Consider the following 13,323-nt stretch of genomic DNA (forward strand, 5'->3'; position numbering starts at 1 on the left):
TCTAAAGTTATTAAAAAAGATTCTCTCAACATGGTTGTGGTGTGAAACGAATCATTACAGTTAAATCACATCTTTAAATAAACTCTCATAAACCATAAAAAAATCTTTTTTTTACCCTCTTTTTTTTTGCGTTTAATAAGTCAGAAGAAGAGTCGATTTCAATAAGAAGTAAAGGCTGACACATTGGCTTTTATGAGTTTTATTTATGATCGAGACTTTTATTTTAGCTTCGCCGAATGATGTCATGATGACGTCAGCAAGTCACAGGAACAAGGCCGTTAGGAAATAAAAAATATATATAAAGGTAAAAAAAATAAGGGAACACACAAGTTGTTGTTTTTTGGCAGAGGAGCTGAACACGCAGCATACAGAAATACCGCTTAGGTGAACCCAAAATAATAACTATAAATAAATTAATAAATAATATGAAGAGACGTGACTATCATCCATATACGGATAACAACAGTAGGTGGCGGTATGTGCCTAATGTGCGGAATACGCCAGATTCCAAAGAAGAAGACGAAGAAGAACATGGATGTTTGCTGTTATTCTGCCGAGGGAAGGTCTGTGTTTCCAGCGCTTCAGTTGTTAATGTGTTTAAAGGTATATAATACGGTTGGAAGTTTTGACAGAAGTGCCCACGGCGACACGGTACTAGCCTATTTTTTAAGACATTTTGCGTTAGTAACGTGAAACAAATGTAGATTATTGCCGAATATAATATTGTAATTTTTTGAGGCCTGTTCACATCAACTATGAAGTAAAAACGTACAGAATGGGAATGCTTAATATAATTAAGCTTTATCTACATTTTATTACAGAAGCTGCGTATTTTATTTCTTGCAGTAACGTTAACGTTACTCTTTATAGTCAGTCATTGTACTGTGTTCATGTGTCACTAAAGCTAGTGAAATCTTTATGGTTATGTGTCTTATAACAGATTTTGTTTTAAAGTGAGTCGAGTTTTATTCTGCAAGTGAATGATTGAAGTGCATTTTGCTGGATACGACTGAAACCTGTCATATTGGATCTCAAAAAATAAAAATAATACCGAAATAGGAAATGATATTTGACTTAAAGAGGTTGAAGCCTAATTTTAGAACCAATAAGAGTTTTTTCATTGTGACCCGTTCAGCATTTATCCTCTATCATTTTCATACATTTCCTGTAGAAAAATGAAAATCATCCCATGATTTACTCACCCTCAAGCTATGCTAGGTGTAAATGACTTTCTTCTTTCACCCAAACACAATTAGAGTTCTATTAAAAATATCCTGCCTCTTCCTAGCTTTATAATGGGAGTGAATGGTAATGGTAAGCCCAAAAAAGCGAATCCATCCATCATAGAAGTATCCATACGGCTCCAGGGGGTTAAAGGGCATACTGCAGGTTAGAGCCCCCAGTGAGTCAATGTAGGACTTGATGTGCAGTGCCTGACTTTGCACCCAGGCTTTGAGGCCCGTATGTGCTACCATGTCGAACTCCATCATATCGGCGGGATGATAATCCTCCGGTCCAAAGTGAACGCTACACACTACCGCATTTCTCGAAGCAGAAGTGAAGTCCCGTCTCGTCTGCACAAAACGCACCCAGACATGGACGATAGCACCGTTCTTTATCTCGTCAGGAAACCTGTGGACTCGATGTCCTGACAGGCTGGAGTTTGTGCAACCTCCAAAAAACACAATAATTTAGGACAACGATAAATTGAAATGAATGACCACTGAAAACACTGAATCACGACCGCTCCTCCTGAATATCAGCTACTCTGCACTGAGCAAACGCAGAGCCTGGTAAACGACTCCCTCTTGTGACGTAATTATATGGCGCAATGTTGGGGAAAAAAGCGTTTTTAAAAACGGTCAAGGACACTTGTCACTTTTTCTTCTAAATTTGTGCCCTCATGTCTTGTAAAACATTTTAAATCCTGCATTAACTTTTCATATGATATTTTCATACAAGGTTAGGCTTTATGTTCATTTTGTAAAAAAATAAATATGCAATATGCCCTTTAATAAAGGCCTTCTGATGCAATACTTTTTTTGTAAGAAAAATATCCATAATTTTAACTTCATAAATTGTTATCACTAGCTTCCGCTAACGGCCGTACGCACGTTCACGAGTAAGTCGAGTTACGGCTTATGATGTAGGAGTGTCGTAACAAACAAATCTTCTCGCGCTTCAAACAAATGGAGCTGGGCAACAAACTCAAGCTCCCCTTTATTGAAATCCTCTGACGTTTCCCTTTAAAAAAATCTTGTTTTAGACTTCTAATTCGTGACCGGTGTTTTGTTTTGCTCTATCCTCTGTGCTTCTGCATTTGTCAATGCGTCACGTGTCGGGTCAGAGGTCACTCCTCAGCCAGAACTAGACTCTGACCATAAGTCAGTCATTACAGTTTATAAAGTTATGAATATGGATATTTTCATAGCTTCGCATCAGAAGGCCATTATTAACCCCCTGGAACTGTATTAATAATTTTTATGATGGATGGATGCGCTTTTTTAGGCTTCAAAGTAGTGCTGCTCGATTATTGCAAAAATCATAATAATTTTGCTCAATTTAAATCAACATTATTTAGCCTAACACTACTATAGGTGGGTGATTAGCCTAATCTAGGTCTTATTTCAGGATACGAGTCATTTTAAATGTCAGTGAAATTTCAAAATGATCAGTACTTCAACAAAAACTAATACTAGGTTAATTATAATTAATGTAAGTAAAAGTCCTTACAGTTACAGTACAGAAGACAAGTAAACAGTCAGCAATACAATAATAACAAAGAAACTAAATTACAAAGTAACTGACCAAAAACACTACAGAACAAAAATACTAATAAAATAACTAGAGCTTTAGATCTTTCAGGATGATGTACTCGGTAGTATTCAGATAGCCGACATCCGACAACAGAAATTGAATAAAGTAATCAAATGTAAAATAACACTGCTGTATACATTAAATATAGACTAATCCTTATTAAAATTACGGTTTATTCATTCACGAGCAGTGACTGATTTTATCTTTGTCTTTTGTTGTTTGATTTACAATAATGACTGCAGCAGATTTATTAGGCTGCTGTCACTTTAAGAGTTTAATGCACGGACCCAGTGTACTGTTACACGCACTCTTTCTCAGTGTTTGCATTTCAACATATGTAATGTAGGCTATTTGACCGTTCGGGCCGTATCTGAGACCCACAGGATGCTCCGCTTATGCGTGTCCCACCTCGTCTCGCCTCGTTATTTTGCTGATTTGAATGTCAAGTTTGGGCTTTTAGGGACTAAAGTGCACCGCTGTGAAGGAAAGGAAGGTTTAGTAACCCTGTCGAGTAACCTGCAAAATACCGGAAACGTGATTTCCACGGACAGGAAATCCATGAACCGCATTATTACACTGGTTTATAAGGCTATGCAATATATTTAAAACCATAATATTGCATAGTGCTATTCTGAAATTACAAAGTATGCGATTCATAAATGTATGCGCTGGGGTTGCTTTTTCCACAGAGAAGCACACAACGCTTTAATTATTTATATGCGTGCAGAATACATGTTAAAATTACTGAGTTTCATAGTTGCACTGCTGTTTTGTGCATGGAGCGCGTGCGTCTTGGGTTTCTCAAACTCCATCTCTGCATGCTGTGAGTTTGGGTTGCTTAACGTTCATCTGGGAACCCAGTGTGCACCAATTCACAAGATTTGTAACGCAAATAATCTATAAACCTACGCCAACACAGGAGAATACATACATGCGTTTCTAAATATGCTAATTGTTGTTCATTGCGATTTCAAAATAAAACCATCGCTCTGAGTTTACATGTTTTGATATTAATTCATTACATTTATATAGTGCTTTTCTGGACACTCAAAGCGCTTTATATAGAAGGGGGAGATCTCCTCAACCACCACCAATGTGTCACCTGGATGATGCGGCGGCAGCCATATTGCCCCAGAACGCCCACCACACACCAGCTTACTGGTGGAGAGGAGACAGTGATGAAGCCAATTAGTATATATATAGGAGGATGATTAGGAGGCCATGATGGACAGAGGCCACTGGGCAAATTTGGTCAGGATGCCGGGGTTACACCCCTACTCTTTCGAAAGACATCCTGGGATTTTTAATGACCACAGAGAGTCGGGACCTCGGTTTAACGTCTCATCCGGAGGACGGCGCTCTTTGTCAGTATAGTGTCCCCGTCACTATACTGGGGTGTTAGGACCCACACAGACCACAGGGTGAGCGCCCCCTGCTGGCCACACTAACACCTCTACCAGCAGCAACCAGGTTTTCTCAGGAGTCTCCCATCCAAGTACTAACCAGACTCAGCCCCGTTTAGCTTCAGTGGGAAACCAGTCTTGGGCTACAGGGTGATATGGCTGCTGGCAATATTAAAATCCACTTAATATTAAAGATTAAGTGGATATTTGAATTAAATGTTGTTTGGACAATATTAAACATGCCGTAGTGTAACAACAACTAACACCTGGCTGTTGGCGCCCTCTGCAGCATTGCATACACATAAGTTATGTTTATATTTATTTTACAGTTTTGTTCAATACAATCCATATAATTACTTACTTTGATACTTTATTTTAACCCATTATTATTTATTGTTATTATACATTTGTATTAAGTAATTTTAAAGACTGTTTTTCTCTTGGATCTATTTTTATTACCATTTTTAAAAAAAAATCAAAAATCAATTACGATTAATCACACAGCTTCAAAGTCTCAGTTACTATTCACTCCCATTAGCCTATAAAGCTTGGATATTTTTTTATATAACTGATGTTGTGTTTGGCTGAAAGAAGAAAGTCATATACACCTAGGATGGCTTGAGTAACTGAGTAAATTAGGGGATTATTTTCATTTTTGGTTGAACTAACCCTTTAAAATTGACTTAGCAGATTTGGACCTCCATACCAGTGAAGCTGCTCCCCTGAGATGGGAATATCTCAGTCATTCTACAAGTGAAGAAGCCACGTGGATCTAACCAAGCAGGAACAATTCTGGTGTGACAACCAGTCCTGCTTAACACATCGTTGAAAAGATGGAATTCGTCAGAGTGTTGATTGGGGACGTGAGCGATCCAGAACCATTCAAAATATTAAAGGATGATTCGGAAGAACATAAAGGTTGGTGCCCAGTTTGATCAACTTGCGGTAATTGCAGGGTCTATTTATTTATTTAAATCAATTGACATGGAATATGTTGATATTTTACCATACTAAAGTATCATTTCTTCAATCACAAAGTAATTTTTAAAGGTCCCATATTGTCAAAACCGAAATTTCCTGGCTTTTTTCATGATGGCAGAGGTCTATGGGCTGTGAAACTACCATATAAGTTTCAAAACAGTCGATCCACAGACGAATGCACACAGCCTGCATAAAGTAGCTGTGCCTTTTCACGAGCCGTTGTGACTTCCGTATTAAATGTGATGTCAGAACTACTCAGTCACCACCCCCACCAATGGTGGGTCACTCAGAAAACAACAGGCCAATCAGAAGAGAGGCTCGTGAATATTAAGTAGACAGGCCAAAATCGACCCGTTCTTGGCAGAGCTCCTGAGAAAGGAGCTGTAAAAATATATTGAGAAGTTTTTTGGTACTTATACCGCAAATATATATTCTTAAGGACATCAAAACCTAAAATAAAACTTCAGAAAGTTGTACAATATGGGACCTTTAAAGGAACACTCCGACTTTTTGGGACCTGAGACGCGCCGTGGTGAGGAGCAGAGAGTTCGTTCAGAGCGCGTCTCAGGTGCTGCGGTTATCACTCCGCCCAAGTAGCAGTGCTTCGCCTTCAGATAATATAGTTCCCAGTATTTATACAGTTAAAATATGTCTGTGTCTCATGTGACTTTGTTTTTTGTACACTCTGTGACTATACAAATCACAACATGTAAATAGGAAAATGTTTGCGTTATTTTGTCACTTATTTGGATTAGTATGCTAGCTGCAACCATTTACATCCAGTCTTTGTGCTAAGCTAGGCTAGCGGTGGGTTAGTCAAACAGACTTATAGCACGCACGGAGATGAAAAAGGTATGTATGGACTTATCTAACTCTGGGGGATAAGTTGAATAGGCTAAAGTCCCAAAAAGTCGGAGTGTTCCTTTAAGGAAAAAGGCAAACCAAAGTGCATCATCACTGCAGCAATGCCAAGAGTGTGAGAAAAATGTCTAGATTTTTTTATATTTTATTTTGTGTTCATTTTAGACCTGGTGGAGGTGAAAGAGGAAAGTCCAGAGTTGAAAGAAGTGGAGGTGAAATGTCAGTTTGAGGAACGTCATGCGTTCATAACTAGTAGTGACAAATCTTTGAGTTGCTCACAGACTGAAGATAATAGCGTTCAGAAAAGCGCTCTCATCTGCCCTCATTGTGGAAAGTGTTTTAAACAAAGAGGACACCTTGAGGATCATATAAGGACTCACACCGGAGAGAAGCCTTACACGTGCCTTCAGTGCGGAAAGAGTTTCACACACAAAGGAAACCTCAAGGATCACATGAGAATTCACTCTGGAGAGCGGCGATTCGCGTGTCAGCAGTGCGGGAAAAGATTCACGCATAAAGCAAATCTTACGGATCACATAAGGATTCACACCGGAGAGAAGCCTTTCACATGCACTCAGTGCGGAAGGAGTTTCACACACGCAACGAGTCTGAAAACTCACCTGCTCACTCACTCTGGAGAAAGGCCATTTAACTGCGATCAGTGCGGGCAAAAGTTCATTTTAGCGGCGCACCTGAGAAGACACCTGAAAATCCACACCAACGAGAGGCCGTATGTGTGTTCCTTCTGTGGGAAGAGCTTTTTATGGCTCTGCTATTTTAAAGACCACCAGAAAAAACACACCGGTGTGAAAGCGCACGTGTGCTCCGAGTGTGGCAGTGCTTTTACTAGAGCCAGCGAATTGAAAATGCACCAAAGAATCCACACTGGAGAAAAACCGTACACGTGCTCGTATTGTGGGAAGAGCTTCGCTGAGTCTGGAAACCTGAAGAAACACGAGCGAGTGCACACCGGAGAGAAGCCGTACCAGTGCCCTTCATGCGGGAGGGGGTTCAGCCAGTTCAGCCATCTACTGAGACACTTAAAACAGCAGAACTGTCCCAAGTTAACACAGTTCATCTTCAGGCCCCAGGACGAGCAGAGCTCCTCCCCAGGTGCAGCGCTTTCAACTACATAGTGTGTCATTCAATTGAGTCAAAGACTCCCAACATAGCAATGGACTGTGATTATATTTCCAGAGAAAACTGAGGTTTAACCTACTGACATCCTTACGATTTTCTTTTTTTTTAAAGTCAGTCCAGGATTAAATAAAAAATAATAATGTCAATATATTACTGTATCTGTAACTGCATTATATGTTTAAATAACCTGGATTTCACAGTGGAAATACTGTATCTAGGGCTGTCACGATTCCTCGATTAAATTCGAGTACCCGATTTAAAAATAAAAAAAATCCTTGATTGCATTTTGCTCGTGTCGAGTAACCGCTAAAATACCGGAAGTGTATTCCACAGACGAGAATCCATGAACCGCATTATTAGACCGTTTTTTAAGGCTGCACAATATATTAAAACCATTTAAAAACATTCCCAAAGGCTGCAATTCATTTAAATAAATATATGGTCTGCAGATCTAATATATATGCACTTTATTTTCATGTGTAGGGTTATGTGCGTTTCAGAGCAGCTCCGTTCACAGTAAATGCTGCTCCACATGAACTTAATCATTTACATGTGTGGAGCGTCTCTGAATATATGCTGTGAGTTTGGGTTATGATGTTTATCTGGGAACCTAAACCTAAATATGTTTTTAAACCTGAATATGTTTCTAAACATATTTTGATGTCCACATATTCCTGTTCAAGAAATTACAGTGGCTATAGCACTTCTATAATAAAGAAGTTGCCAAGATTAAGTAAACTTTTAAATGTTGTATTAAATATTAAAGGATTTGATCCAGTTATATGTGTAACAACAACAATCACCACTCTGTTGTTCCTCTGCAGGGATTTGTTATAATACATAATGTACATACATTGAACAAAATTATAAACGCACGCAACACTTTTGTTTTTGCCCCCATTTTTCATGAGCTGAACTCAAAGATCTAAGACTTTTTCTATGTACACAAAAGGCCTATTTCTCTCAAATATTGTTCACAAATCTGCGTAAGTGAGCACTTCTCCTTTGCCGAGATAATCCATCCACCTCACAGGTGTGGCATATATCAAGATGCTGATCAGACAGCATGATTATTGCACAGGTTTGCCTTAGGCTATGTTTACACGGAAACAATCTGAAGAGAAAACGCAAAAGTGGCATTGCGTTATCACTTTTTATTCTGCGTTTAGACGAGCGCTATGGGGGGAAATCTGCGTGCATATGGTGATGCAAAAGTGTGTGAAATTGGATGTAGTGTGCACTCCAGGCGGCTAGGTGGCGATGTGAAGCACTGAAAGTGAAAGAGCCGCTGACACTGTTTTCCATATTCAATACGGTAAAGCTGCTGCTTTAACCCTCGGTGCTCTTCGCGTGTCGCATGTTTGTTTTTTTTGTCAATGAAATGAATGCTATATTTTAGTTTGATAATGTTTTGTTATTTTCCTCTACTGGCGCATGCCTGTGACGTAAACGCGTACGTGACGCCTTCACTGTCTAGCAGACTTTTGCGTTTTTACCGTTTTTACCCTTTAGACGGGAACGCGATGGTGGAGCGTTTTTAAGATTTCCACTCTGGAGGGTGGTTTCACTTTTTTGCGTTTTTTAGGCCCAAAAAACTCTGTCGCCGTGGAAACGAAAGGCACATCTGATAAAATATTTGTACGTTTTCACCTGCGAGCATTCTGGCCACAATAAAAGGCAACAAAAGTGTTGCGTTTATAATTTTGTTCAGTATAAGAATAAGATGATTTTTTATATTATGTATATTATGTATTTTATAAAACTATATTATTACATTATTGCCTCATTATTATAGATGTATTTTAAGTCATTTAAAAGCTTAGGTCTCTGCTAAGGTCTATTTTAATTATTTTACTCGATTAATCATCAATATAATCGACCAATTACCAAAATAACCATCAGTGACAGCCCTAGAAATATCCATAGAAGCTGACATGGCATTACAAACAAAGTGGGAGACTTTTTAAGATGCATTACTTGGAGTGATGACCTATAGTACAGTAGTAGGTGGCTGTGAAGTGCCATGGTGTTAGAGGTGTGTTACATGTTAAAGTAGCAGTAGTACAAAAACGTGTATCTGGGACGGTTCACTCAGAAATGAAACTTCTGTCATCATCATCATCTCCCTCGCATGTTGCTCCAAACTTCTTAAGATTTCTTTCTGCTGAACACAAAAGGAGATATTTAAGCCTTAAATCCTGCTCTTTCCCACACACTGAAACACACGTGTGTGATTCTGACTGTCAAATGCAAGTACATTAAACCACTCTTTTCCAAAATCCTTTTGTTTTCCATGTCACATAACCAGTCACATAATACATGACACTATCAGTACCAAACTGAGCTTGATTTTCAAGTAACACAATTGTTGATAGAATGTATAAGTTGCTTTGGATAAAAGTGTCTTTAAACTGAATAAATGTTTAATGCTTGTTCACCTTTAGAAACTCTTGTGGATGAAGTCAATTTTTTTGTGTACTTAGCTTGCAAACATCAGTCAAGCTTGTGTGTATACTAGCTTTCTCTTTTAAAAACTTTTTTACACAAAGTCAGATCTCATTTGAGGAGTGTTACAGTTCAATGTGAGTGTTTGTTGGCATATAGAAACCATATGAACTCTCTTGTCACTGTCAAAGATCGTTATTACACAAGGGCGACAAGTAAAAAACATGAGAGTTTGCATCTATTAATATATTATTGATCTGACAAAAGGTGACAGCCTGCACTTTCGATGAAGAGGTTACACATTTAGTTGTGCTGGTCCTAACTCAGCAAAATGTGTTCAGATGGTGAATCATTTCCTTGTTTGTATCCCATTTAGCCCCATTTTCTGTAAAAAAACAAAAAAAAAAACAATCTGTCATTTATGTAGTTTGCACAATACAATGTACAAAAGGTTCATCACAGTAACATATCAAGGTAAGATGGCTCTTCTTTTCTGACCCCATCTTTCAGGTTCCTGTCACTTTGGTTGGTCTTGTTCTTAGTTTTGTGACAGTCAGGCAAAATACATGTCTTCACATAAAACAAATGAACAGCAGAAAAACTTAAATTAAAGGAATAACTTTATACTTTAGGCTGTATGCTACATTTCGAGAAGAATTTCTATACATTTTAAAATAACAATGTTTGAAGATTAAATTAACACTGATTGCCAATAAAACCATTAAACAAATGAATAATTTGCACTCTCCGAGTGTTTTGGTGCACCAAGTCTTTCACTGCAGCTTTCATGTCAGTGTTGTGAGCATGGCATTCATCTCAATACTCAGAAGAGCTAAACTAGACAATCTTTTTTGTGACATTGTGCTCCAGATAAATGTCTTGATCACTTCCAGTTTCGAGAATGAACTTTCAGCAGTTGCAGCCACAAGTAAGCACTTAGTGTACGCCATAAGCGATAGTCAACTCAACAAACACAAAACTATATATTTTTCTATATATATATATTTTTTTTTCTTTCTACATTTGTAAATAAACTGCATGTTAAACATATCTGTAATCCAGAACTTTTATTTTCTCAATGTAAAATTAAATACAATTGAATTTACAAATTTAAAATAAAAAAATTCACAAGCAATTTACAGTACAATGCGTCAACCTTTCTGTAACATGGAACTGTTGTATTTTCTCAATGTAAAATACAAGAAAAATTCACAAATAAAATAAACTATTTACAGTTTACCATATTTGTTAAGGCGAGACACTACAGGTGAATAGGGTACATTTTTAAAATAATAGATATCACCATGAAACTTCCTCAGTTGATTACTTACACAAGTTCATAAAAAAAAATGTATGACAAGTTTTTGAAATTTGTATGTTTAATTATGCAAATTAGGCATTTTCTCATTAAATATGCGCAATTTTGCATATATTTTCGGTAGATAGATCTGAACATATGATAAAGCCAGGTGCAAAAATCTTTTTTCATTTTGATTACACGCAAGATGAAAAAAGATGTTCTGAGGGATTTCAGGATATATGCTTTCATTACCTAGGAAATCAAAATATACTGTCCATAGCCTTAAAAAATCGATTTTCGCCATATTTTTTATATTAAAATGTCACATAAATCAGGCCAGGGATGATTTATTAACAAATCCCTCTGAACATATCTTCAGAATACTGCTAAGTGTATAACTGGAAAGTTTGGTGTACATCGGTGCTACATCGGTGAGATGTTTCTACTGGAGAATGACAAAAAACTCATTTTGAGAAAAAGGCATTTAAAGATTTGTAATGTAAAAAATCATACTTTTTTAGTGGAAACAACTATTTATTGACACAATATCTTATCAAATCAAATCATTAGCAACAACAATAAAAACCACCTAAATCACATCAACACTTATAAACACAGCATTTATGGCCTTCAACTGAGCAGAAAAACAGTCAAAAACACACATCTAAATGTCAGAGCGCGTCACGTGATGCATCTGAACCAATCACGCTGTCAGAAATTGACATCAGCCAATGAGATTTCGCTTTTAGGGTTAAATCCCCATTATACTTTCACGATTGGTTGCTGATTAAAGGAAGCAGAGAGAGATCGCGGAGCAGCGCGTTGATTTAGAACGCCAACTTTTGTTGAATTGCGGAGAAATCTACTGACGCAAATAGACAAAGCGTAGTAAAATAAAGACCTAAATGTGTATTTTGGACTTTTTTTCACCACAAGTCTGAAAGAAGACATGTTATTGAAGACAAATATCCCAAAATCTCAAAATTGACCAGTGAAAAAAAAAACGATGTTTTTGCCTGCCGTGTCTCGCCTTAAAGGTGCCATACCAAATTTCATACCAGATGGGGGCAGTATACCTCCATAAAGTGAATTGGTCTACTCTAGAGTAACAGACGAGAAACGGCATAGTCTCTATGCTCCGCCCCTACATTCACAACAACAACACTAGAGCCATAGCCGAGGCATAGAGGACGTTTTGCCTCTAGAGGAACGTTGGGTGATGTCAAGTGATTTTGAAACATGACATCTTCAAGCTACTCCCCTTCACCTTTACCAGTGAATATGTTCATATTCGTTTTGTTCATATTACATTTTGAGTTGTATATAAGTTACACATTGTTTGAATTAAATTAATTTGACAGACAGCATTCTGTCAACATCATTGGTCAACATCAGACAGCGCACGTGAACCGATCATCTCTACTATAGAAAAAAACACGAACACTGTTGAAAGATAGGCTACAAAAGACCTGTTCGCGCCACAAATTGTTCTCCGTCCTTAGCGACCGAGTCATTGAATGTGAAACAGCGGCTGCTGTCGTCAGCGAGCAGCACTCTTCAGACAACGAGGGCGCGCGCGCCGCGCTGATACCTCCGTTTCAGTTTCTCGAACCCGCGCAGTGCGGCGGTCAGAACACGGAGACCATTCTGCCCCTAGCTATGCGTGCGAAAGCATGGGGAGCGATCCCGGGCGTGTCAGAATGGGTGCTGAACGTTGTAAAACAGGGCTATGCGCTGCAGTTCGCTCGCCGTCCCCCGCGCTTTCGAGCCCGGACCGTGACGAGCGGTTATTTTCTTATCTGATTTGATTTGTGCTTTTTCCCTGCAGCGGGTGGTGGTGGTAGGGGTCTCTTGCCCAGGGCTTCAGCCATCCTTCCCCTCTCTTCCCTGAATTGAAATGAAGTAGTGGGCTGTACTTTCCACACGATTGACATCAGGTTCAAGTACGCCCACAAGCCATGCGAGTTATTCGTGAATTGCAGGTTGGCTGGTGGTTATGTTGCCCGCATACCGCCTCCCATGGCCGAAACTGGTATTACGACACCTGTCGGGCCGTGGCTAGTAATGCTAATGCTAATTAAGGTTGATATCTCTGCAGCACTATAACTTGAATTTTTTTTAATGACATCATCGCCCTCATTTCTTCTCATTCTTTTGATGCGTGTAGCTAATTTTTGGGATATTTTTACCTCAATTTTTACACATGGCACCTTTAAACATAAAGGGTGTTAGGGTGGTGCAGAGACAATAGGGACCCAAGAGCAAGGCTGGATTAGTACCCCCAGGGGCCCCTGGGCACTCCATATCCCTCTTTTGCAAGCCGTTGCTTGTAAGCTTAAATCGGTTCAGCACAGTGTCCCAAAATATGGTCATGAG

At 38.7% G+C, this 13,323-nt stretch overlaps 1 protein-coding gene across 3 annotated transcripts; it reads left to right on the top strand.

The window, feature by feature from the left end:
- Positions 1 to 432: 432 nt before the first annotated feature.
- Positions 433 to 9,640, top strand: LOC306999117 (uncharacterized protein). Of its 3 annotated transcripts, none has more exons than XM_079613589.1 (3): positions 433 to 563; positions 4,911 to 5,138; positions 6,228 to 9,640. In XM_079613589.1, exons 2-3 carry the CDS (start codon positions 5,054 to 5,056, stop codon positions 7,196 to 7,198), a joined length of 1,056 nt encoding a protein of 351 aa, XP_079469715.1. In that variant the 5' UTR covers positions 433 to 563; positions 4,911 to 5,053; the 3' UTR covers positions 7,199 to 9,640. The 3 variants fall into 3 exon arrangements, with proteins under 3 accessions (XP_079469715.1, XP_079469717.1, XP_079469716.1); XM_079613591.1 differs by having other exon boundaries at positions 480 to 603; XM_079613590.1 differs by having other exon boundaries at positions 503 to 651.
- The last annotated feature ends 3,683 nt before the right edge of the window (positions 9,641 to 13,323 follow it).

Source organism: Phoxinus phoxinus (genome assembly GCF_949152265.1).
Source record: "Phoxinus phoxinus genome assembly, chromosome: 5".
Lineage (NCBI taxonomy): Eukaryota > Metazoa > Chordata > Actinopteri > Cypriniformes > Leuciscidae > Phoxinus > Phoxinus phoxinus.